Below are 27,335 nucleotides of genomic sequence, written 5' to 3'. Positions count from 1 at the left end.
GCATAAAAAAGGCTAATTATAGTAAAATACAAATATAAGGCATTCAGAAGACACATTCAAAGTCACTAGGAGTCAGTCACCTCAGGAGGTAATGTACAAAAACTGGAAATAACAATAAAAACTCTCCCAATGCTAATGTATGTGAGCCTATATTATGTATCATATTATTATATCTACTATATTGGGTAATAGCAGGGTAGAAGTGACTATAGGGGTGTTATTTCACGTCTGGAGGGCTCTAATTGTGTTTAAAACCATATTTAGAAAGTCATAAACAGGGTTTTTGATGCTCTAAGTAGAAAAATATAACATTTATGAATTAAGAATCCTATTTTGCAGAAATTCACTTACCACGGTTGGGTCTGGAACAATTAACCACGATATACGAGGGATTGTTTTTGCCTTTGTTTGTGCGTTATTCCTACACAAGTCCTACACAACTTTGGGTCAAACAAGAACCCTTGAACTAAGCAGCTGTTACTGTCTGCTGGTATTGCGGCCAAACACACATGACTTCCCGTTGCTGCCACCTACAGGACTGGAGTTGTGATTGTTTTGACAAAACTCAAATATTTCAGTTTCATGTTTGTCGCACGTCCTCCCATAAGTATATGTTTGTGGATTTATGGCAACAAAGCTGCACTATTGACTCCGTTTTCCACCGTGCCACCTGTGTCGTTAGCGTTGTTAGCCTAGCGCTCGCTTGTGTCTCTTCCCACAGTGAATAAATGGCTGCCCTGCCTAAATGAGAATAATTGCCAAGTGCAATAAAGGTGCTGGGATTTGTCTTGGTGGCACCTTTGCAGAGATACATCACACACAAATGCAACCGCTGATGAGTTTTTTAAACAAAAATCCCAGCATGGATGCTATCATAAGGTCATATATTTTATTATAGGCGGGAGGGAACCACTTGCCGACTTTACAATGCTCACACAATCAATTCATTTGGCAATAAACGGCGTGTCGCGATTGAAAACGTAAAGGAGGACAATCCCCCGAATTAAAAAGCGCTCCATTAAAAGGTGGGAGCCCCCTCGCTGAGAGTCCACATTGATTTAGGAGAGGGGTCATAAATCTTTCCCCGCGGTGGCGCTGAGGCCGAGGGCATCTCCGCCTCTTTGGAGCACCAAAGGACAACAGCGTCACAGTGCATCAATTAGCAACACGCGAGCCGAGGGGTCATTAAATCCATTTGCATGGCGCCTAGCGTTCATTCGGGGAATAGAGATACAGCAAAAACGTCTGACTTACGAGGTGGATGTGAACCCTTGCTGACATTAACAGTAAGATGCCGATGACTGCAGTTAGCATACATTCATTTATTGGTGGGGGCCCGCCACAATTACATCTAGACCGCTACAGAATCTGCTGGCCCTTGCTATAAAGGAGCATTTGTGTCATTTTTAAGCAAAATGTTTTGAAATTAATTTTATTAAAATACCAAATAAAAAATTCAGTTTATGAAAATTCTGTTCCAATGAGTTTCGAAATTCACATATATATGGTGAATTTGCATTGGTCACATGACACGGGTCAGACCAGAAATGCATATGCAAATTTTGAAACGCCAAAATTATTTCGACTGAATTATGTGTACATTCAATTTATACTCAACTTTAAAACATTATTATGCTAATGAATATGTTTAAACACGCATTTAGCTCATAAATTAACAAAAATATTCACTTAAATTCACTTTATAATAACGTGTGAATGGCTTGTAGTTACAAATCCATCCAGTAGATGGCAGTAGATTCTCTGCATAGTCACTCATTTTCCCCATCATTCACAATGCTTATGTGAAACATGAATACATATTTCTTTCTTTTTTCTGTGCATTCTAGCACGAGAAGTTAATATGAGCTAGCTAACATGGTAAATGACGCTAAAGCCCTCTCAAAAATACCTGCCATTTACATAACTGACTTCTGTATTAACCCATCTACAGCCATATTGTTATTATCTGGCGGGCTAACACGACGCCTCGCTAACCGCTTGTCTCAGCGGAGTGGATACCTCGCTATCAATTTGGCTACGGAGAGTCAATAATAATCAAGATGCTGGTTTGCCGTCAGTATTTTTTTTTAAGGACTGGAGCACATGTTTTGTGCTGGAAGACACAGCCATCCCTAGCATAAGTATGTGTATCAATGCACGCTTGGAAAGACGTTTGGGTAACGTTTTTAATCATCAAAATACAGTAAGATACTGCAACTATTATATGTTATCATCAGTGTACGTGTTAATGCAATGTTAGAGGTTTTTTTTAGAGGGCTTCATAGTCGAAATAGGTGCGTCCCAATGATGTGCATTGTTAGCTAGCTCATATTAACTCTTTTTCTAATGTTATAATGCACAATAAAGGGAAATAAATATGTCTTGAGATAAATATGATTGTGAATGATGAGCTAAAAAAAAAAGTGTCGCTCCCCTTTAAGAAAAGTGTTCTGCGATTTGAAAGTGAAAGCCAACAGCTAGCTTAAAACAGCGCAATGCGACACACGATCGTAAAAAAAATGCAAACAAAACAACAAACGTGTAACTGTTATTTGCAAAGTGCCCGCAAGGGATGCTGGGTACTCCAGTGGCGACTCCTCTCCATGCTACAGTTTAGCTTTGTTTTTAAAATCCATGCACGCTTACATCAAACGCAGGACACGTCATGAATGTTTTTCAGTGAAACCAACAACCGTAAATCAATGACGTCAAATTCTGTTAAGGATTAGAAAGACATAACTTTAACTGTTATTTACACAGTGCCCGCAAGGCATGCTGGGTAATCCAGCCGCAACTTCTCTCAATGCTGCAACACAAGACTCCAAGGTTTGAAAACATACGACAATGTGAAACCAAAAAAGCTCCGTTATGGCTGTCCACACACAAACACACGGATGTCTTGAGTCGTGGTCAATTATGCAAATTAGACAATGACATCATGGCGATGTCAAGTTGTTTTAATTGGTTAATTGATTCATTGAATTAAAAATTCAAATAATATGCAAGTGCTTTGAAATGATGCCAATGATTCCAGGAAATAATGACTTTCTGGTCCTCTGATTGGCTGAAACCGTTTAAATGTTTAAAATGTTTGTGGCTTACAGCGCCACCTGTTGCTTCGGCAAGTACATGACAGCCTGTTCATGTGAATCAACACTACTGCTGTGGACAAATAGCCCTTTAAGGACAGAAAAAACTAAAATAAGACAACATTGCATGAGATTGCATGACAAATGTATGTTCATGCGTTATAAACCAACATCACTCCAGGAAGTAAACAAAACAAAACAAAACAAAACAGAATTGCCTTCACTTCTCAAACCTTCATCTAAATTTGATCTTTTCATGTTTGCCAATTAACCGGTATTGCACTCTCATAAAAAACATACGGCTAACCTTAAAATGCAAAGACGAGATGTGGAATTGTGGGCGAGAGAGAGATGGCGAGGAGAAAGAGAGAAAGAGAGCGAGAGAGAGAGACATTCAAAGAAAGAGACAGACAGCGAGCGAGGAGGGCGGGAGAGAGCGAGATGGGAGCTGGGGATGATTTCTCTAGGGATGAAGGATGCGTGTGTGTGTGTGTGTGTGCTGAGGGTGCAGGGGGTGTGTGTGGAAGGAAGATGTGTGTGTGTGTGGGGGGGGGGTTAGGCAAGGGGGGTGGATGAGAGGGAGAGCGGTTGGAGAAGAGAGCGAGGGGAGAATGAGCGAGCGAACGAGTCAGGCAAGGGGATGAGAGTGGGGGGAGCGTGGGGTTGTTGGAGGAGGTGGCAGGGGGGTTGTGGTGATGGTGGGGGTGATGGTGGTGGGGGGGTGAGGAAAAGCGAGGCGAAGCAGAGCTGATTGAGATTCGGGCCTCCGGAGCTGCAGGCTCGGCGCCGCTGCTGGGAGCTGAGGGAGAACACGCTCACTTATTGGAATTCTTCTTTTCTTTTTCCTCCTTTTTTTTCCTAATGAATTAATTCTTCTCATCCAATTTAGAGTCAGATGAAAAGAGAGCAGAGCACCGCTGGCGTTAAATTCAGCTTTTTGTTGACCGGGCCCGCGGCGCTTCCCTCCTCGCCGCTTTAATTTCTGACTTGTAATGTCACATTGTCTCATTTATTATGCTCGCTTTTTTTTTCTCCTCAAAACAATAAAAGTATTTTTTTTTTTAATGAGTTGTTTTCATGCACTCTCACCGCACCGCATGAGCCAACCACAGCGCATGCATGGAAACACAGAAACAGTCATGTGACCTTTTGTGACTCTCACACTGGACGTGCATGTTAATAAGAGGTGCACATAATACAGGAGCCGATACAATGGATTGCTGATAATATACTGCAATACTTGGCTGTAACCAGCAGAGGCGCTGTTGACCCACGCTACACTGGTTTAGTCTAAAGCTGAACTTAAACTTGGTACTTACTACTTTTATGTTAATGTTTCCCATAGTCGACAAATGAAATCTAAAAACATACACTAAAAAACAAACATAGATGCCATATTAATATTCTATACTTAATCTTAAAGGATAAGCTTTGTTTTATTAGTTGTGGCAGTCAAAAATAATGCACTAATGTCAGTAAATATCATAATAATATTATATTTATTATGTTAAAAATGTTGTCATTTGAATGATTAATCATGATTAATTCATTCATAAACTGTGATTAATCTGATTTTAAACAATAAAAAATTTCCCAGCCCTAGTTTCCGTTATTTCTTACATTATGGCTTTTGTCCCATTTTTTTTTATTTATTTTGGATTTTGTTTCTACAATGTGCCACGGAAAACGCAAGCCACGGGCCACATGAGGCCCCTCAGCCACACTTTGGACACCACCGTTTTTTTTTTTTTGTGACTAGCTTTTTCGCTTCCAGTGAACGTCGGCAATGAAAAAGAGAAGGCTGTTTTATTGTCGGATCTAATCAATGTGTTACAACAGTCATGTTTTATTGCAAATGTTCATCCAAAATCGGAGAAGTTGGAGATACACCTTAATTAATGTTCTACAAGCTGACCAATCACGACCTATAAGGTCCATTTTTATTTTTAAGTTGTAGCGAACCGGTGTAGCGTTCCCAGGTGCCTAATGCGAGTTGGATAAACTGAAACCGGCAAAATGCAACAAAATTCCTGAAGAGCAGCGAAGTCGACCAGAGGAGAACACAAGTGGACATAACATTAGGTACACCTGGACATTTTAGTGACTTGTAACATGCTATGCAAAAAAACTCTGCTGTAAAAGGAAATAATTAGGGATGTCCGATAATTGGTTGATATCGGAATGGGATTTTTTTCCTGATTCTGAAACCAATCAAAAAAAAAATGCTGTATACAAAACATATGTGTTCATTCCATCACAGCAGGTAAGTCACGCTACACATATCAGTATCGATATCGGGTGATATCGGTATCAGAAATTGAGAGTCGGAATATCGTTTTTTAATATCGGACATTCCCAGTAAAACATGCTTACTTTTGAGGGCCTAAACGTTAGAAACCGCTCTCAGTCGGATGCGGTGCCGATGTACACCACTGTAAAGTACAATCGCAACAATAAAAAAATGTATACTAAGCAAATAATCTAATAATTATTGTTATTGTCATTTGTGCCAGTGCATGTGTTATTATGGCAGATTAAAACAGCTCCATTGCAATTTTGCACGTTTATTTGAACGTCTGCATGAAAAAAATGTTTTCAGCAATAATAAATACTGCTATTAAAGCAATGAGTCATTATTATTTAGGATTTATCTTAGTCAATTGCAGGTGTAACCTTTTATCGTGTTGTCAAAATAGCTGCTGTGGCTTTTATATTGCGACGACATGCAATTTGTCAAATAAGGTTGTGTTTATGTGAATTAAAAAAAACAACTTTTTAATTGAAGAGTACTGCAATTTTTCCCACATGGAGCGCTATTGGCAAATATTGTTTCTAGCATAAATCATATAATTAGACGGGACACTGAAACATTTATGCTAGTCATAAATAAATGTATAATTTCATGTCAGAGGGAGAAGCCAACAGGTGGAGGAGAGAGAAAGGAAGGGGGGATTGTGGGGGGGGGTGGATGTGATCTTTAACCAGTTAAACACCAGGCCCCGCTCCATTATCACGGCGGGTCATCAATTATTCACGGCAGGGGTGCGGGGGGTGTCGGTGAGGGTGGCGTTACCTTGGTAAACATGGGCTTGCCGTGCTGGGTGACCATGGTGCACTGATCGCAGTCCAGCGTGATGCACGAGTTGTGGAAGGACTCCTTGGAGTGTTTGAGGATGTAGTGCAGCTCGCTCACGCCGCCCTCGAACACCGTGCTGAAGTAGCGGGGGATCAGCGTCCGGCCGATGGCTGCGGAGGGGTGTGGGGGGGTGAGACAGGGATTTTAGTTGACGGACAACACCAACGATGTGGCAAGTAACAAGTGAGCTGATTCGCAGCCATTGGATTGTGTTTATGATGCCAGTCATAAGTTTGGAAACGCTTTCCCATGCGGTTGAATGAGAAGGTGTCCCAAAACATTTGACTCACTCAACATTGCCCAAATAGATCGACCAAAAACATTGACAAAAAAATTGTAACATTTTGTAAAATTGTAACATCACTACAGCATACTACGTCAAAGCTCACTTTAGCATATTTGCTTTTTCTTTGGCTTTTTGCTCCACATACACACAGAAAGTAGCCTAAAGTTAGCAGGCTGACAAGGTGTGGTGTGCAAGCTGAGACTGTCATAATAATACATAATACAATATATTATTATGTACAATGTGTAGTATACATTATAATATTTAGCAAAAAATATATATATATTTAGCTAAAAATAAATTAAGAAATTAATTAAATAATAAAAAAAATAAAAATAAAATAAAATGTAACAACCAAAAACTAAATACAGATTAGTGCCACATTTCACTGCAAAATTAATTAATTAATTATTAATAATGATTAATAATATCTACAACTGTTATTATTATTATATCTAATAATATTTAACAAATTAATAATACAATATATGCTTTTCATTTTTTGAAATATTTGACTGTGTGTACAGACCGATAGAATTTCACTTTTCAAATTGAACTCCTGAAACTCATTTGAACTTTCAAAGCTTTATTGAGACACCCGCCAATAACGTCCGTGGTCATTTCCTGCGTTTAGCATGAGAACAATGCTGGGGGTAAAAATGAACATCAAACATCCGATTTGATGCAAAAAATTTTTTCAAACTAGAATTGCGCTTATAATATTTGTTACGCAAGAGTTCCCAAGGTGAGAAGCGAATGTGGGCTAGAGTTGAGGAAAGACGGAGAAACAATGGAGTGGGGTGTGTGGTGGCTGCACAATGACTGGCATGTTTTTCCAACTGGGTAAAGTCAGGCATGGCTAAATAACGCATACACCGCTTGGCAGCGTGAGCAGCCATTCTCTCTCTCGCTCTCGCTCTCGCTCGCTCGGCCTACACCATACGCCTGCAAAACAAAGTACATCTCCGAGTGGAGCTGACTGCTAATGAGAAGGAGGAGGAGGAGAAGGAGGGGGGAGAGGAGGGAGATGAAAGATGGAGAGGGGGAGAGGGAGAAGGAGGGAAGATGAAAAAAAAAATAATAAGGGTTGTCAGCGAGGAGAGGAGAAGGGAAGCGAAGACGAGCGCAGAGACAGAAAGAAAGGGGGGGGGGGTGGGGGTCGCCACATGGAGGAGTTTTGCTTGCCAAAAGGCCGTCCCAATCCAACACAGCGTGCGTCGCCGGGGGTGACCGAGTGATAGATGGCGAGTAATGGCGGCCATGCTGGGATGGTTTGGCGCTCAGACGTCCTTCTCGTGTCATGTTTTTTTTTTTTTTTTTTTGGGGGGGGGGTGTTTTTATTTACTCTCAAGATGACTGACTCAGAATGAGCAGCTTGGGGTCCGCCATCCAGGCTTTGAACCTCGTTGGAAGCATCTCAAGACCGCGGTCGGCCAACTTGGGCTCATCAGTCGCTGACTTTTTAACGACACGCCTCTCATAACGACTCTTTCAGTGGGATGGATGACACGGACGGGGTACACCCTGGACTGGTGGCCAGCCAATCACAGGGCACATATAGACAAACAACCATTCACACTCACATTCATACCTATGGACAATTTGGAGTCGCTAATTAACCTAGCATGTTTTTGGAATGTGGGAGAAAACCACGAACAAGCAAACTCCACATAGAGACGGCCGAGGGTGGAATTGAGCCCTGGTCTCCTAGCTGTGAGGTCTGCGCGCTAACCACTCGACCGTCGTGCAGCCCTAATTTTAAATAAAACGTATTATTATTAAGGGGAAAAAAAATCAAAGCTACATGGCCCTGTGTGAAAAAGTTAACTGAGACATAATAAGTTAACTGAGATTATTGAGATTAATCAGTTTGGAAAGCGGGTGGGAGTCAATATTCATTCATTCATTCATTTTCTACCGCTTTTTTCTCACGAGGGTCGCGGGGGTTGCTGGAGCCTATCCCAGCTGTCTTTGGGCGAGAGGCGGGGTACACCCTGGACTGGTGGCCAGCCAATCACAGGGCACATATAGACAAACAACCATTCACACTCACATTCATACCTGTAGACAATTTGGAGTCGCTAATTAACCTAGCATGTTTTTGGAATGTGGGAGGAAACCGGAGTACCCGGAGAAAACCCACGCATGCACGGGGAGAACGCCGCCCGGAGTCAATATTAATAAATAAAATATTATTGCAATTTGCACTTTTTAAGATCTTCTAAATATAGCTTTTAGCATGATTAGAGCCCTCATGATATGAAATAGTACCCCTATAGTCACATATACACTTGTATTACCCAATAGACATAACACTACATAACACATAACACTACAAAATAGGCCATCTTAGGCATCAATAAATTAAAATAGCCTCACACGTTAGCATCTAGCGACCACATGTGTATAGTCAAGGAGAGACTCAAGTTGCACTTCAACATTCACACAGGAGCTGCTGTCAGCCGCTCTCTACACTGCTAACCTACTGCTAGCGCTCTGCTAACGATGGTCTCGAGCCAGATGATGACATCATAACGTCATTTCCCAGGCGTCGCTTCTTAAAGGCGCACACAGATCACAGATATGATATCACGTCTTTTGAATCCAACGAAATGTGAGACAAGTATCGCTTTGACACACTTGGCTGAAAGTGAATGGAGTGAGGTTCCACGAGTTGGGGATATTAGCATGTCAGTATTTAACAGTTTCTTGTTTGGGGGTCTGTTACTAGACTGCTTTCAGGTGTTGATGCCAACAATCAACTGAGTATCTGAGTAACTTTTCATTTTGCTATGGTTTAGCTCTGAGCCTCAGGTACCGAATGGCATAAAGAATAAAGATGGAAAACACATGCACACTAGTGTATCACCGACAATACCTCTTTAACTGTGGAAAAAAGTCCCTCGTGGTGACATTCCTAAGCAACTTTGATCCTTAAAGACGACCAATCCCGTGTGTGTATTGTTACACTGCACATACTACACACCTCGCTTCCCATGTCGGCCGCCTGGCGCGCCTTCAGAGGTGCGCCGTGGCTGGCACGCGCTCAGCAGCAGACAACGAGCGGCATATGCCTCTCAAGTAATGTGTACCCAAACATGCAATTTACAAATAATTAACGCCGTGTTAATTAGTCACATTAATTCACGCCACTTTGTCGAGATTGTTTCCCCCCGTCGCTTCCCAGGACTCCTGCCAGCGATGCCAGCCAGCCAGAAAAAAAAGACGTCAGGAGCCATTTTTGTGCTCCCAATAAAGAGGGGCCGCTGGCAGGCGTGTGTGCGGCACAAAAGCCTCTACACACACAAAGTGAAAGTGCACATACGCTCACATTGTACAGTACACAGAGGCGCCGTCTACACAAATGTATACATATTTAAGTATACAGTAGCTTGTAAATGTACACACACACACACACACACATTTAGTACAATGAGGTCCATGCATGCACACAAGCATAGACAATAAGCACAATAAGAACAAACAAAGCATAGCTAGCACATAAACAACAGTGCAGAGGTCGTGGTTAACACTGCACTGCAATGCTTTGAGCTGCCCACCCACATACGTACTGTATGTATGTACACAATGTATACATTTCAAGTAATGATGCACCAAGGGAGTAGAGAAGCTACTTGGTAAACAACATGTATGAACGTGAACTTGTCAACCAAATCATCATACAGCCCGTAATATTTTGAAATTAAATACGATTGCATACATTTGTTTCCTATTATAATATTTTTTGACTCAAGACAACAGCGCCCCTGCTGGTGGCTGCTAAGTTGTGCAGTCCATTCACTCGCAGGCGCAGCGGATCAACAGTCAATTCCGCAATTAGAGTCATCGAGGAGATGCTACAAGCTAATGGCTAATGACAAGTACAGAATTGACTCAACCGGCTTGAAGTAGTGGGCATGGTTTGCTTTACTTTCAAAAACTTTGTTGCAAATGTCCATGCATCAATTTTCCATGCCGCTTATCCCCACAAATGCAAAAATTGTAAATAGTTAATGTAAAAAAAAATTAATTTAATGTAAAACAACCATTTTATGTGTTGTTTACGGTATGTTGTGGCATCGTCGTTTAGATATAAATATAAAATATAAAATATTTATGAATACAAATATTTCAAAAATATGTAAAAATATATATAAAAAATATAAAAATATATATAAAAAATATATATAAAAAATATTAAAATATATATAAAAATATATAAAATATATAAAATATATATAAATATATGAACTTACCTATGTTCTACTGCAGATTACAAAAGAACGGAAAAAGGTGGAAACAATCTATTTTTTTCTGCTGAAAGATGAGAGTCACAATATTATTTGGAAAAATAGAAGAAAAAAAATAGAAGAAGAGAAATGGAAAAAGGAGCTAAAAAATAATAATAATATGCTTTTCACATATATCACAGCATGCTCTATTTTCTTGACATCCATGTAACAAAATATAAAATATCAAACCAATGCCTTGCTTTCTCTCAAGACGGCCTTTGAATAGTAAAATAGTCCATTTTATCGGTGATGTCTGACATCTTCGGGGGACAGTTTTTGAGTGGTCCATTTCGACAGTCCTGTTCCCGGACACCAGCCTCAGCACTGAGCACCAAACTGAGCCCACGACGGACACGCCAGCAAACAGATTAGAGCACCTGAATGTACACAAGAGTGGATCAAGCGCCTCACTGAAGTCTATTGATTTTCCTTACAGTGGGTGTCAGGCATACAAACCCACACTGTGTTCGACCGACGCTTTGCAATCAATATGCTAAGCTAAAAATACTATCGCGATCGATGATTAGCCTTCGGTTGTAAGTCGGTGTTGATGATTGGTGAGAGGCGCCCGGATGGAAACCGAACGAACGTATTGATTCGCACGGCTTGATCGATGATCGGAGGACCGGGGTGACGCGACTTGGCAAACAAATGGAGATTTGTACGCGGGGCTCGGCGGCCATCGTGGGTCGCCATGACTGGCCTGACCGACAGGGGTGTCACCTCATTGGCGAAGTGATTACATCCACTCCAGGTCAATGTTAGCGGGAAAAAGGACTGTCGACGTGTGACAAGTGACAACAAGTGCTTCATATTTGGACAAGACTCTTTTTAGTCTTATGGACGCTGACGTTGTTATTTGCTATTTTTTATATTATATTTTTTGAGTGGGAATTCTGTCAGTTGCAATCATAAATTTGCAATATAAAAAAAAAGATAACGCTAATTTGAATGTGAATTATATTTTTAATCTCAGGAAAAGTTTGGCAAAAATATAGAATATTTTGAGGTAAAATGTGAGGTAAATATAAAAACATTCTTAATATTAAATCTTAATTTTAATATTGGGAAAAATAAATTTCTTTTTTAATTGTAATGTAAAAAAAAATGGTGCGAAATAAAAAAGAAACTACAAAAATGTAAATTTAAAGGGGAAATGAGGGTGAAATTCTTCTTAATTTTAATTTCAATATTGGGAAAATAATTAATAATAATAATAATAATATTATAATAATATAATAATTATTATAATATTTTTTAGGGAAATGAGAAGGTGAAAATAAACTTTAAACAAATTTAATTAAAAAGGAAAATGGGGGGAAAAAATTCTTAATTTTAATAATCAAGTTTCAAATTATTAATAATTTTTATAAAAATCAACAAATAAAAAAACAAATATCTGTTTTGTTATTTAATTAGTCAAAAAAAAAAGGAAAACGCAGACTATATTATTTGGATAGTAATTCATGGAAAAATGAGGGGAAAAATGGATGTATTTATTTAATTAATTAATTTAAAAAAATAAGACACATTCCAAATGGTGCAACTGTGGTATTTCACTGGTGCACTCTTTTTAATTTGAAGGCTACAGGATGTAATGATGCCAAAGTGTTGCCAAGTGGACTACAAGCCTCAAAATACGGCAAAAATAAAACAACAGAAAGGCAAAATATTAGGAATACTGCCCGATATTGCCACAAAGAAAGAGATACTGGATCGTTTCTCTTGTTGCTGATATCAATCAGTTTCACTTTCACATAATAAAACTTGAATTTACAATGACTATAAAGTGTCAGGTGTCTCTCTTTGTGTGTAATTGTGGCGCTGACTGGGAATGACAAACAGGGAATGCTGCACCGGCAAACCGCAAAGCAGCTGGACATCACACGAAACAGGAAAAAGTAAACCAAAATAAGAGCACACAACAGGAAATGACGTAAAACGGTAGAAAAACCAAAACGAAGGGCCAACCTGTCATGCGGAACACGATCTAAGGGGCTGGTTAAGCGAGAGGACAGTGAGGTGACTTCCTTCTGTACCCCCCACCCCCCCACAGCAAATACGAGTGTTGACGCTGCACATGAACTCAAAAAGCATACAGGTTGACGACAGGAAGTAAGAAAGTGTATCTTAGCACGTCAATAACATGCAATGCAATGTACAAGAAATACAAGAAACACAACTGGCGGGGACCTCCTACACACACACACACACACACACGCACACACACGCACACACACGCACACACACGCACACACATGCAGCAGAATGTGGGAATCACTGCCCAGAACATGAAATATTCATCAGTCATAAAAGTTTAATTCAATCTCTCCTACTCTTGCAAAAAAAAAAAAACACCCGCACCTCCATCCCCCCCACCCCCACCCCCCCAACCTCTCTGCATACTTCCTGTCATCAAACCTCACGTCTTCTATTTTAGCGAGGTAAACAACTCCTACCTCCCAGACTCCTAAACTACCCCAGCTTTAATTCAACCAATTAGAACGTCTAATTGTTCTTTTGCCAAAAGCTTTGCATTCTGCTGAAAGCATTTTGTCATACCAGGATAAAAAATGATGTTTGCAAAAGGGGGAACCATTAAAATGCATGTTTTTCTCTAGCAAAGTAAACTATATTAATATAAAGCGTCAACATATTTATTATTATAGTGAGCAGTGTGTAAGTACACTTAATAATCACGAAGGACAGGCGTGTCCAAAGCCTGACCCGGGGGCCATTTGCAGCCGGCAGCGCCTTTTTGTATTGCCCTGCCGCATACATACAGTACATACAGAAAAATAAAAAATGTGTTAATTAACAGCTCGTTACTGTTGACTACAGCCAATTATTATTAAAAAAACACGCATATTTTCAGCAAATATTACAGATTTTTTGCCAAAATTAAGAACTTTCAAGTATAAGGCATTAAGTTGTGATATGTAGTATTCTAAACTGGTCACTAGGTGTCAGTAATGTTACACAGAAAAGACAATAGCCACCGCAATAAGTGCTGCAGATGATAATGTGACTCTCCTAATGTGTGAGTCTATATTGTTTTGTTTATGGATTATTATCTTATTATGGATACTACATTTTGTAATGTATACTGCTATTGAGTCATAGGAATGAAGAGGCGAATATAGGGGTGTTATTTAATGTATAGAGGGCTCTAATAATGTAAATAATATGTATTTAGAAGGTCGTAAACATAAGGAATTCTACTTTGCGGAAATTCACTTATCACATTCTGGTCTGGGATCAATAAATAATAAAGACATGAAACATATTTTATCGAGAATAATTCTAATTTTACACGCAGAAAAGAAAGTGGAATAACTACAAATGAGGAATGGATGGAACTTATTGCTGTGAACTTCCCGTACATCCTGGTGACATGGAATTCAATAGCGTCTTTCACCTTCTTCCTGGAATTACTGCCAGTTTATTTAGGTCAAAGGTTAATGCTCTGACTGTACTGTACGTTGTATAACACTGACACAAACTCCGGCTTCACCTCCGCGTTTGGGCACTGGTGGCCGAAGAAGAGAGGGATGGGAAGCAAAGAGTCGGGAATGGAGGAAAAGCAGGGAGAAAGATGGGAGAGAGCGAGAGTGCTCCGTCTCCATTCACCCTCATCCGACCTCTTCCCGAGCAGGAAGGAGGAGGATAAATGAAGATGGGGGGTTGGAGGATGGAGGTGGGGGGGTGTACATAGGAGTCGGGGATGGAGGGGAGTTTGTCCCCTTGAGGCCAGCCCTCATCCCCTCTTCACCCCCATCCATAATTCAACAGGGGCCCCCGCTCTGCTGCAGTGCCCCCCCCCCCACACCTACCCAAGCAGCACCCACCCCCAGGGTGAAGCTCCGTTGGGAGGAAGAGACATAGACAACACCCGCCCCCCCCCACCGTGTCGCAGCAGCACCACCCAAATACTGTAACAGTGACTATCACTTTCACCACACACACTTCACGTGAAGGACCGCCGTGACAAGGTGTCCCCCCACGCTGCGCCGTTCGATACAGTGGCCGCACGCACACACGCACGCACACACACACACACGCACACACACACACACACACACCTCAGACTCCCAGTGAGGCTGAATCAATGGTAATGAGCATCACTTGCCACTGTTTGGACTCTGATAATCTCAACAAGGAAACGATACCTCTGCCTCCTATTTGGAGTTTGGGGAGGGGGGGGGGGGCTGTGGTGGTGCGGAAAAGTGTTTGCCCCCTTCCCGTTATTTTTTTTTTGTTTGCATGTGTGTAACACATATGTGTGCAACAAATATTAAATATGATATTCATTCATTCATTTTCTACCGCTTATCCTCACGAGGGTGGCGGGGGGTGCTGGAGCCTATCCCAGCTGTCTTCGGCCGAGAGGCGGGGTACACCCTGGACTGGTGGCCAGCCAATCACAGGGCACATATAGACAAACAACCATTCACACTCACATTCATACCTATGGACAATTTGGAGTCGCTAATTAACCTAGCATGTTTTTGGAATGTGGGCGGAACATGCAAACTCTGAGGGTGGAATTGAACCCTAGTCTCCTAGCTGTGAGGTCTGCGCTCTAACCACTCCATCGCCGTGCAGCCCTAGTTTTAAATAAAACTTTTTATTATTAAGGGGAAAAAAAATCAAAGCTACATGGCCCTGTGTGAAAAAGTTATTGCCCCTCCATTAAAACATAACTGAGATTAATTGAGATTAATCAGTCTGGAAAGCCATCATATATAAAGCCATTTGTAAAGCATTGGACTCCAGCAAACCACAGTGAGAGCCATTATCCATATATGGCCAAAACATGGAACAGTTCCCTGGTGTAGCCGGCCCAAAAATTTGAGGTCACAAAAGACCCCACAGGTCTTTGTCAGGTCTTAAAGGTCAGTATTCATGACTTAGCCATAAGAAAGACACTGGGGAAAAACGACCTGCATGGCAGAAAAACCTGCGTGATCTGGCGAGAAAAAACTTTTTGGAAGGTGTGTCCAATTACATCTGGTTTATAAGTAACGCCTCATTTCAGAAAAAGAACATCATAGCAACAGTAAAATATGGTGGTGGTAGTGTGATGGTCTGGGGCTGTTTTGCTGCTTCTGGACCAGGAAGACCTGCTGTGATCTGTCCTGAAGTCCTGACCTGAATCCTAACAATTCTACAAAAATGAGTGGGCCAAAATTTCTCCACAGCGCTGTAAGAGACTCATTGCAAGTTATCACAAACGCTTGATTGCAGTTGTTGCGGCTAAGGGTGGCCCAACCAGTTATTCACTTTAGGGGGGAATCACTTGTTTTTTCTCCCTTAAGAAAAAGTTTCATTTAAAAACTGCAGTTTGTGCTCGCTTGTGTTGTCATTGACTAATATGTAAAATAATTTGATGGTTTGAAATATTTAAATGTGACAAAAAAAAAAAAAAAAATCAGGAAGGAGGCAGACGCTTTTCCCCGCCACTGCATGTACAAGAGTAGCACATCAGTCCACATTTTGCTCTGGTGGTCGTCTGCAGGCCGGCCTGACATCGTCAACATTATGAGTCACGGTGGTAACCGTGACGACGCAAGTCGACATAACCTTCAAGGAAGTGGCGACGCAAAGACACACAAACGCACACACACACATGCAAACGCACACGTCTTACCTGCAGAATCATAGCAACCGAGCCCGTCTGCATATTTCATGACGCGCAATCTGACTTTTGAATTTATCATCGACCAACACATGTATTTTTAAAAACACCGTTTCTTTCTTGACATTTTTTTTTAGGTGGCTCGCAAGATTTGGTCAAGATTTCCTGAGATGTCAATGAACATAGCATAGCATAACATTGATGCCAATGACTCAACTGTCTTCCAATACTTTTTACTTTATTTTACTTTTATTTAACGTGACTTCATGTTTACAATGGAGTGTGATGCATTCAAGGGCAACTCCACCTCGATATATACTACGTAGGCTGTTATTCAGCTTTTTCCAGATATTACTTTCTTCATGTTTCTAATTGGCTAAAGTAGTGCTACATGTGACATGGTTGTTGTTTTTTTCCAACTTTCCATTTTTTGCTGTCAGCGGTTGCCATAGCTAGCTAGTCCTTTGCTTAAATGGTTTGGCTTTGTGCCGTTACACCACCAGGGATAATATCGTTATTTTTAGTTTTGTAGTTTTTGATGATTTATTTCAAATATTTAATATAATATAAACAATATAATATTATAATATATAATAATAATATATATTATAGGGATGTCTAATATAGTCCAACTCTCAAGTTCCGATACCGATATGTGTGGCATGACATATTTCCTGGTGGAATGAACACATATGTGTTGTATACAGCATTTTTTTAAATATAGAAATTTAAATTTCTATGATCGGGGAAAAAAACTGACACTGCTATCAACCCATATCGTATTTTTTATGCGATAATCATCGGTCCCAATAATTATCGGACATCCCTGATATATTCGCTGTGGTGTATAAGTCTAAGGACCAGGCAAACAATGAAAAATAGTATGATTTATAATCCGGAAAGTATAGTAAAAATAAATAATTGTATAAAACATACAAAAATTGAAGAAAACTGAAGTACATAGAAAAAAAAGTATTATAATTTGGCATTACACCACATGGGATAATGTAATCATAATGATTTTACATTTCAACATTTTAAATATAATATTATTTACAAAATATATTCTAATAATATGTAATAATAGCATACTATTACATAAAAAATAGTGGCTATAATGGCTATAGTGTATATTCAGTCAGTGCCACCTGTTGGTTTGGTTTGTCCCCCTAATTTTACTGCAAATTATGAGGAAAAAACAACCCCCCCACCCAGTTTTGAGTTTTATTTGCATGTGTGTGTCTGCTATGTGTGTGTTTGTGTGTTTGTGCATTGGATTCCGAAAGAGCACATAAACATTTAATGCCTTAAGTAAAGCAGTGCACAGACCAGAGGCTGATGGGTCTCCAGCACACTGTATTATATATAAATATGGATTTTTCCATGTGTCAATAACTTTATGTGTGTGTGTGTGTGTGTGTGTGTGCAAATGCATGTGTGTTGTGCATCGTCCAGAGTCTCTCGCACCATCGTGTGTGTGTGTGTGTGTGTGCATGTGTGTGTGTGTTTTCAAATCTTTTCTAGGTGAATGTGTTCCTCCCCGGCCCGGTTTGCAGATGACGCTGGTATTCATTATTAATCCGGCTTCCTCCTCCTCCTCCTCCTCCTCCTCTCGCCGCTCGCCTCGCTGACCTTCCGCCGGAGTCTTCCACTGTTAAAAGCTCGTGCTACACTTTTGCTCGTCACTTTTTCATGAGCGCCTTGTTTGCCGTGGCGGCTTACAGCGAGCGGCGCTAAATTACATCGCAGCAAAACAAATGGCAGATTTGTTCGGTAACGGACCTCGTGGGACATCTTCCCCCGGACGCCTGTACATGCAAATGTTGTGTTTACAAACCAAAGCGTAACATGTGTAGTAGTTTAGGAGTATTATCTTATTTTCCCCAAAGAGTACTAGTGATTCGGGTTTGGCTAAATGTGTATAAAAGATCTTGTTTGTAGTGTTGGTGTTTACCCTTCATACAGTTGTTGATTTGATGAATGGAGACTGTCTTCCCCATCAGTGACAATGAAACATTACAGTAACATGTAATGTAACATGTAACATTACAGTAGAGTTCATCAACATTTTATTATTCCTGCTCATTAGTATTTCTACAAATACATAACGTGATGCTATCTGTTGGCAGTCCATTATAAACACAATAGAACGGGGCTTTCTGCCAATGCAGCAAACGCACCTGGCCTGACAAAGAATAAGAAGATGTAGCACGAGGGATCAATGTTGCCAAATTTTATTGTTTTTTTCTGAAAAGTCGACAAATCTAGGAACTTATTGGCCGCTTGTGGAGACTCTAACGCAGGGGTCAAAGTTTTTCCACCAAGGGCCGCATACTGCAATATCTGTACATGAAGAAGTTTAATATATTTCAGGAAATAAAGAGCCTGATGTTCTTTTCTTCCACTTTTGTTTGCATGTTTAATTGTATTTTTTCTATAATAATTGAAGTACATTCATTACAAAATATATTTTATGTTTTTTTTCCGTGTGGAGGAATCGCTTACATCACCAATGCCCAAACCCAAAACAGACAGAAAATGTGGCTAATCAAGAACTTCAACACCATGATGTTTATTCGTTGTATCGTCGGGATTGCCGTCGTGAAACACCTACTCTGGGTGGCTGACGGATAAAACAACACTGCGCTAAGATGCTAACACCTTTCACAATCGCCACCCATTGTATTTTAAGTCGCTATGTTGTGTAGGTTGTGTGGATCACGCCATGAACTCCCATTTCTCATTTATTTGTTTGGGCAATACATCCTGGACTGGTTGCCAGGCAAATAATACATTACCAAAGACTGCTGGGATAGGCTCCAGCATACCTGTGGCATAAAAAAATGGATGGATAATTTATTATTGCGTAACTAGTGGTGTCAACTAGTTTGCTAATTTGCTATCCTGTACGTGCCTTTCATCCAACAGAGGCTCTTGCAAACAAAAGCAGGCGCCGGCATATTCCCGATATACTGTAAGAACGTATAGAACTTGTGATGCCAGCAAAAGTTCGATCACACCACTTTTTGACGCTTCGCTCGCCACTTTCTTCGCTCCAGATGGCCTACAAAGTCTTGGAACGGAGGCGCCGACAAAGAGGCGGTAGGAGGAGGAAAGCTCGCCGCATACAATTTATCCATTTTCACGCACTAATTCCCTGGAGAGATTTCTGTCACTGACAAGCCTCGGCGTGGACCTAACTCGTTTAATTGGCTGGAAAAGACGCCACCGAGAGGCCGAGCGGAGCGGAGCCCGGCACGAGGCGACAGGGCGGATGGCGGCCGCGCCCGGAGACGGTCGCGCACTAGTCACGTTAAATTAAGTGTGTGTGCGCGTGCGTGTGTGTGTGAGAGAGACAGCTAACTATGACGTGGAGGGATGCATCAACCAAACTGCTGACAGCTAACACAGTAGGGGTGTGTTTTTTTTTGGTTTTTTTTTAGGGGGGGGGCGCCTCAAATAAATTTACATCTGCATAACTGATGGCGCTTGTAAACACATTATAATGGGACTATGCCGTTGCAAATCTATACAGTAGATGGCATCATTACACACCTCATACATACCAGGTCTGCCATAAAATAAGAAGATGTAGCAGGAGGGATGGCTATCTTTACAGAGTATTCAGACCTTCAAGATTCTGTAAAAAAACTAGCAAGTCAGCATTATTTAGGAGAGAACAGGAAGATGGGATGGGAAGGTGAGGAAGGTCGGAGGAAGAGGGGACCGTGGAAGGGTACCACGACTGTTTGGGTCATCTATTGTTTCTGAGGCCCACTTTTGTTATTGCTGAAAGGGGGGGGCGCACATACTCGGGGTGGAGAAACAGGAAGGCCGAGGACCCGCCCGTTCTCGCGAACAGCTGGTGCCCTCCGATAGCCGCTGCCCACCTTCCTGTTTGGCGACGTTCCCACCCTCCGCACGGCTCACATGCCTGCATACGAAGTTAATGATTGGAGCGCCACAAATAGACTTGGCACTACCTGTTTTCCCCTCACTCATAAACATTATTTGCTTTTATTGATATTGCTAATCATTTTTTTTTTATTGCTAATATTATTTGCTATTTGTGTTTTTTGTTTACGGATTGTCAATTATGCAAATAAGACGATGACTTCATGTAAACCCACTGCCACCAATACATTGCAGTCCTGTGGGAAGCACTGCTACGGCTGCAAAATCTATGGTTTGCATTCAATTTTCCATTTTTATTTTATTATTATTTTGTTGCTAAAAAGTATCACCACTCCAAACTATTATAATCAATCTATAAAACGAATATAAAAATATATCAATATTTCGTCGACTTGGTACATTACATTTGCCAAAAATCGAAATGCAATGAAAATAATAATAATAATCCAACTTTTAAAAGTCCTGTCTTGTTAAAGTTAATTTTCTTGCTTTAATGCTTTTTTGAAAGCTAATTACCTTGTGAAGGAGATGGAGAATAGAATAATAATAAAAAGCAACTATGGTATTTTCATAGAGAATTATATATATATATATTTTTTTTTAAAAGTCTTGAACAGGAGGCTCTCGTCTCCGGTCCGGCAAAACCTGCTGCTGCTAAAATAAAGAGCGTGCTCACGCCGGCGCAGTCACGCATGCCGCATTAAAAAATCATCAAACGGAATCACAAAGTCTACTGGCATCAATTTGAGCTTTTATTATTGATTGGCGTCGCTCCAAAAAGACTCTCCCCTCGCTCCTTCTAGGTTCTTCCTCAACCTGGCAGACTTAGGCCATGATGGTGGGGGTGCAAGGGCCACGTTCCACACACAGTGACCTGGGTCTCTGAGGTGAAAGGTGAAACGCGTAACGCACATGATCCTTACATCTTTTATTCTAGTTCATGTCGTTCTAGCACACCCCATACGTACCTGGGGTGCCAGAGGATAAAAGGATGCATCAGGAGGGATGGGTGTTGACATCTTTATGGTAACATAGTCGCTATATTTAGCGAGTAATCAGACAGAACCCTCAAGATACTCTTTAAAAAAACAAAAAAGGGAGAAGCTCTGAAAAGGAACATGACAGTTTGTCGTCTGCTGGGTGTATTTATTAAGCTGTGGCAGCATTAATAAGCGAATGGATTGTGGTGCTTTCAAGGACCCCTGAGCAGTGTCGAATCTTAATGCTTGACAAAAAACAATATCAATTAAATCCTTCTATGGGCGTGCCCAGGTACAAGCTATGGGCTTGCCCTAATCCCGCTCTGCTGCATCTTTTTGTCTTAGGAGTGTGACCAATCACAGCGGAGTGGGCATGCACGGAGGCGGGCCGTGGGTGGAATCCAAGCAAATATTGCTGGAATAGGTACAGATTCTGGAAGATCTAGAAAGCTTCCATGTGTAGCGGCTCTATAGTAGTCCACAACTCAATACAAAGGGTGGAAAATAATCTCTTTGACACACTTCCTGTGGATTTCAGGGTTTTTACTCCCTTTTTGTTTCCATTTTATTAGATTTTATTAGGGCATGACCTGCATGGTTTAAAATTAAAACCAGAAAAAATATTTTTTTAAATTATGCATGCATGTGCACATACACAGTTAAGTTTCCTTTTAAGTACCTTTTCACAAAAAAATGTCCCCCCCCCCCTTTTTGTAGAGAATTGTTACTTTGACTATGTACTACTGCTGATTACTGAAGAATGGAAAAACATTTTTGATGAAAAAAACATTTTTCTGATGAAAGATGGCAGTCTAATCTGTCTTTTGATAGCATGGTTATATAGAACGAGAACATAATATTTTGCATGTCATGAAAAAAATCAGTCAAAATCGTCAAAAATGTCTGGTACTGAGCGGTACGGCTAATTTATGAATTTATGTTCTAATCTTCTGACATCTGATCTTTCTTTAGCAGGAGCCAATCACAAGCTATCAGGGACCTCCTGGCCATGACCATGGCGGCCAAAGAACTGCTCTGCTGGGAAGAAGTTAAAATAACTGTCTTGTACAGTATATTTCATAGCTACCTTTTGACTGTTAAATTGCTGTGTGATGATTTTAGCTTTTTTTTTTTTTTGATTTCCGATGGGTTGACAAGCTTGTTGTTATTTCCTCCTGGTCCTCATGGACTTGTGCATGCAACAGTCATTTTATGATAAGGACATGTGCAGTTCATAATCCGGTGTGTCTTATATACTGTATGTACGCATTTGTTTTGCTATCAAAATTTAGCGGGTGCGGCTTAAGCACTGCTGAATCTTATACAGCGGAAATGACGGTATATTTCATACTTTTATGTACATTCTGTACCCATAATGGTTGTGCACCCCGCCAGTTGAGAATTTGCTACAGCTGTTGTATTGGATGTCATGAGCTTGAATGTTGTGTCCATATTACGGTTTGTTTTTAACACCCTCAGGCTTTTTTGGAACAATCTTCCTGTTGTGTGTTTGTGTTGTTTTTTGGGTTTTTTTTAGGACGTAAAAACACCACCAGTTGACAAAACGATGGCGGTGTAGAGCATCTCAGAACAGAAAACACACAAGCAAATGTTGAAAGGTACATAAATGATATTTCTGTTAAAACACCCCCCTCCACGACCACCACCCCCACCCTCCTCCGCTTCCCCCGCTTAGGATATGCCCGTCCAATCCGTGGCTGTGGTTCCGAGGACGGGGCTCAGCTGTCAATCAGCGGCCGGGCTACATCTCCACTCTGCAGCTGAGCCGCCGCCGCATCATCCCACCTGTCAATCACGGCCCCGCACCTTCAATCCAGCCGCTCCATCCCGCTGTAGAGCACCTTCGTCTGCACCCCGCCTCCACCGCCACCGCTCTCCTCCCCCCACCTCCTCTTTTCAAAACACCCCCCTCTGGTGCCCTCTTCCCCTGCCTTCACACACACACACACACACACACACACACACACACACACACACTACAGTCTACACTGGGCGATTCAATAAAAACAGCTTCAGTTCGACACGCTCGCCGCTGTCAATCTTTTGATTCTGCAGAAAGGGAGTTGGATCGCAGGGCTGGCCTTCAACTCAAAAAAAGCCCCCCCCCCCAAACTCCATTTATACGTCTTTCATCATTTTTAAATGTGTGTGTGTGTGGCTTCTGTAGTAAAGTGGACACAGCATTAGGTACACCAGCACTGTGTACTGACATCCAACACAAGTGTTGTCCTGCTTTTACAATGATAGGATTCATGGAACAGCAGCTTTGTCACCTCGGTTGTAGTTTGCATGAATAACAAACGTTAAACGCTAACGTCATATGTTGGGGCAGCGCGGTCCGACACTTGTACGATTCAGAACCTGAACAAAAAGCAGGCCTCAAAAGTCAAACAAAGAGTAAAGCATAATCATGTATGGCTGCTTTATATTTGGCTTTTTACTCAACAAGCAAACATACGCCTTGTTCCTGCTGTACCTATAAAACACCACTAGGTGGCAGTATCACACCTTATACATCCATTCATTCAGTCATTTTCTACCGCTTATTCTCAAGAGGGTCGCGGGGGTGCTGGAGCCTATCCCAGCTGTCTTCGGGCGAGAGGCGGGGTACACCCTGGACTGGTGGCCAGCCAATCACAGGGCACATATAGACAAACAACCATTCACACTCACATTCACATTCATACCTATAGACAATTTGGAGTCGCCAATTAACCTAGCATGTTTTTGGAATGTGGGAGGAAACCGGAGTACCCGGAGAAAACCCACGCATGCACGGGGAGAACATGCAAACTCCACACAGAGAGAGTGGAAATGAACTCGGGTCTCCTAGCTGTGCGCTAACCACTAGACCGCCGTGCCGCCTCCCGAATAATCATTACAGCCTTAAATAATATTAGAAGAAAAAATACAATTACACAGGCAAACAAACAAAAAAAACATCAAAAATGGAAGAAAAGAACATCAGGAGGAGGCTCTTTATTTCCTTAAATATATTAAACTTTTTCGTCTACAGATATTGCAGTATGCGGCCCTTGGTGGAAAAACTTTGACCCCTGCGTTAGAGTCTCCACAAGTGGCCAATAAGTTCCTAGATTTGTCGACTTTTCAGAAAAAGTCAATAAAATTTGGCAACATTGATCCCTCGTGCTACATCTTCTTATTCTTTGGCAGACCAGGTGCATTCGCTGCATTGGCAGCCTACAGAAATCATATAAAGTAAAATTATTTGTTCAAAGCTTATATGCCGTGCTCTGCTGTTCTGTCTTTACTTCCTGGTCAATGCTTTTATTTTGTTTCATCTGTTTCCTGTTTGGCACTGTATGTATTACCTTTACTGTTATTAGAGGAAGCTGGGGAACGCACCTGTTTAGGGTTCCATTTAGTTCACTTCATTGTTTCTGTTTCCACCTCCTATGGTGAGGTCTATGTTTAGCCTTTGAGGGCCCTCCTAGCATTTCAGTTACCGAGCTAAATGATATTTATTCTAAACTTAAGGGGCTTTCAAACAGAGTGGGGAAGAATAACAAAATAATACGGCAACGTATGTTTGCGCTTTTGGCTTACATAGATTTTTGGATGACTTTCACCGAGCTTTCTGTTTCTTTGCATTTGTTGACATCGCATCTGCTGTGTTTTTGGAGCATTCGCACTTCCTTCAGTCAGGACTAGAACTGAGGCACACCCGGACCCATCGGTCAGGTGTTCTCGGTCACCCAGGTTGGGTTCGATACTGCCAACGAACCATACCAGCAGAGCAAACAAACCGAAAATGACAAGCATCAAAGCTAATATGACATAATAATAATAATAATCCAGTCAATAAAGTGAAATCCAGAGTGGTCATCTTGCTGCTGCAATGATTGCGTGAGACACTTTCACACTTTTTGCCCGCCAGAGAGGCAAAGTTTGGCCCCGCTCTTGTTTCAACTATTTGGGAAACGAGCCTTCTTGCTCTTTGATTGCATCACCGCTCGCCACTTTCATCAGATGCCTGGAGGATTGCTACGCCACACTAGGCGGCGGCGGTGGCGGCGGCGAACGTCAGGGCCGTGGACACTGGCGGTGGTGGGGTGTAAGGCGGAGGCGGGCTTGTGTAATTACGTGGGAGAGGGTGCTGAATATTTGGTGTGGGGAACAATAATTGGCTGATGGAGAGTTGTTTGCAGCAGCGCACGCTCACATAAACAACACACTCCTCCTCCCACCAGGCCATTTAGATGATCTGGCACGCATTAAAAACATCAGCCGTAACAAAGCAATATACTGTCACGGCTGTAAAAGACTTTAATGCGCGCTTACGACATGTTGGAGACTCTGTGCTGCTCCCCAAAACACGACTAAGGAATCCTAAAGTGTGTTCTTCTTATTATTGCTGACATGTGGCGTACAATTAGGAAGCGGCTTTATTTACGTCACCATTCTGCAAATCATAATAATGATTATGGTGAAAGACTTACAGCAGAGTGGCAAATCCTTGTCATGAATTATTAAGATGTTACTAGAAATTAAACATGCTTAAAACGGCAAAAATGGCTGCTAAGGTACTTTTTTTTTTTTTTAACTTACCAAGATTTTGTAATAGTGATTTTCTCTTACTGGGATATGTGAAAATTATGATTTTTTAAAAAAAGTACATTTGGACCGCCACAAATAGACTTGGCGCTACCTTTTCGTCCAACAGCGTACAATAGATGGCATTGTAACTCTGCTTCTGGTCTGCCAGGGAATAAGAAGACGTAGCAGGGGAGCATCAGTGTTTGGCCAGTTTAGCAATATTTTAGCTATATTTAACACGTCTTTTTTGGATAAAACGACTAGATTTGGATAAATGACGGCAGTGTACTGTTCATTTTTTTAAATAAACTTTATTCTTGTACGTTTTTTTCATAATATTTTCAACTTATTCCTATAATAATAACTCATATCTCATAATAACTCAGTTCCAAACCTAATTTTAAAAAATAGTTTTTTTCATAATATTCCAACTTTCACACAATTTTCTTGAGATTTTTTTCAACAATAATAAAAAAAAATATATAAATATAAATACAATACTGACTAGGGCTGCAACTAACGATTATTTTCATAATCAAATAATCAGTAGATTATTAAAAAAAATACGATTGATCGAAAACATAATCGACTGATTATTTGATTATGAAAATAATTGTTAGTTGGAGCCCTAGTCAGTATTGTATTTATATTTATATATATATATTTATTTATTATTGTTGATATATATAATTACGATTTTTTGACTTTCAATTTACAACTTTTTTGTCTTAAAGACTTTTGTCTTATTTTGATTTAATTCTTACAAAATTGCTGCAGAATTATCCTCTTAAGTGTTTTTACTAAATTATATTTACAAGAAGCCATGACTGAAGAAAATACGCCGTTTGTGTTGCTTTTCATGTTTTTTTGCCCACTTTGAGTCTCCCATGCGTCATGCCCTACTATGCAAATTAGATGATGACACTCCCAAAATATTATAAATATGAAATATTAAGTCTCACAACAATAAAAATATTGTTACGTGAATATCTCTCAGATAGTGTTTTGTATAATTTAGCATTATAACAGGAGGATACTGGATTCCTGGAGGTGTGTGTGTGTGTGTGCGTATGTGTAATGGTAAGGCTGGCGACTGACAGTGAGTCATCATCGCCATGCGCGCTAAGCCCGGTGCTCCTCAGGGAACGAGGTTTCCGCCTCTGGATTTTTTTTTTTTTGTGTGGTATTTTTACATTTGCAGAGCAAAGCGAGACGCTTCCATGGTGGCCATCCCCCCGCCTCCGTGACCGAGCTAAATCACACACGTGCAATAAACCACACACACACAAACGCACAGCAGCTACACGGGAGCTTCATTTCCACGGCACCGCCGCCGCGTCCTTATCGGCGTGATATTCAATATGCTCCCAAGCTATGCAGATGAGATGAAGCGGACGGTATCACAAAGCCAATAAAAGCGT

General features: G+C 41.0%; 1 protein-coding gene across 6 annotated transcripts in view; it reads right to left on the bottom strand.

Moving 5' to 3' along the window:
- The window catches only part of ldb2a (LIM domain binding 2a), a 68,350-nt gene that overhangs the window by 21,137 nt on the left and 19,878 nt on the right, over positions 1-27,335 (bottom strand). For all 6 annotated transcript variants that reach the window (XM_058049547.2, XM_058049555.2, XM_058049527.2 and 3 more), the window contains exon 4: positions 6,163-6,335. In XM_058049547.2, the coding sequence (XP_057905530.1) occupies positions 6,163-6,335 (173 nt within the window). The remainder of the gene's footprint in view (positions 1-6,162; positions 6,336-27,335) is intronic.

Source organism: Doryrhamphus excisus, linkage group LG23 (assembly GCF_037039965.1).
Source record: "Doryrhamphus excisus strain RoL-2023G ecotype Guam linkage group LG23, RoL_Dexc_Guam_v1.1, whole genome shotgun sequence".
NCBI lineage: Eukaryota > Metazoa > Chordata > Actinopteri > Syngnathiformes > Syngnathidae > Doryrhamphus > Doryrhamphus excisus.
Note: the sequence above shows the minus strand (reverse complement) of the source record. Positions and strands in the feature narration are given on the sequence as shown.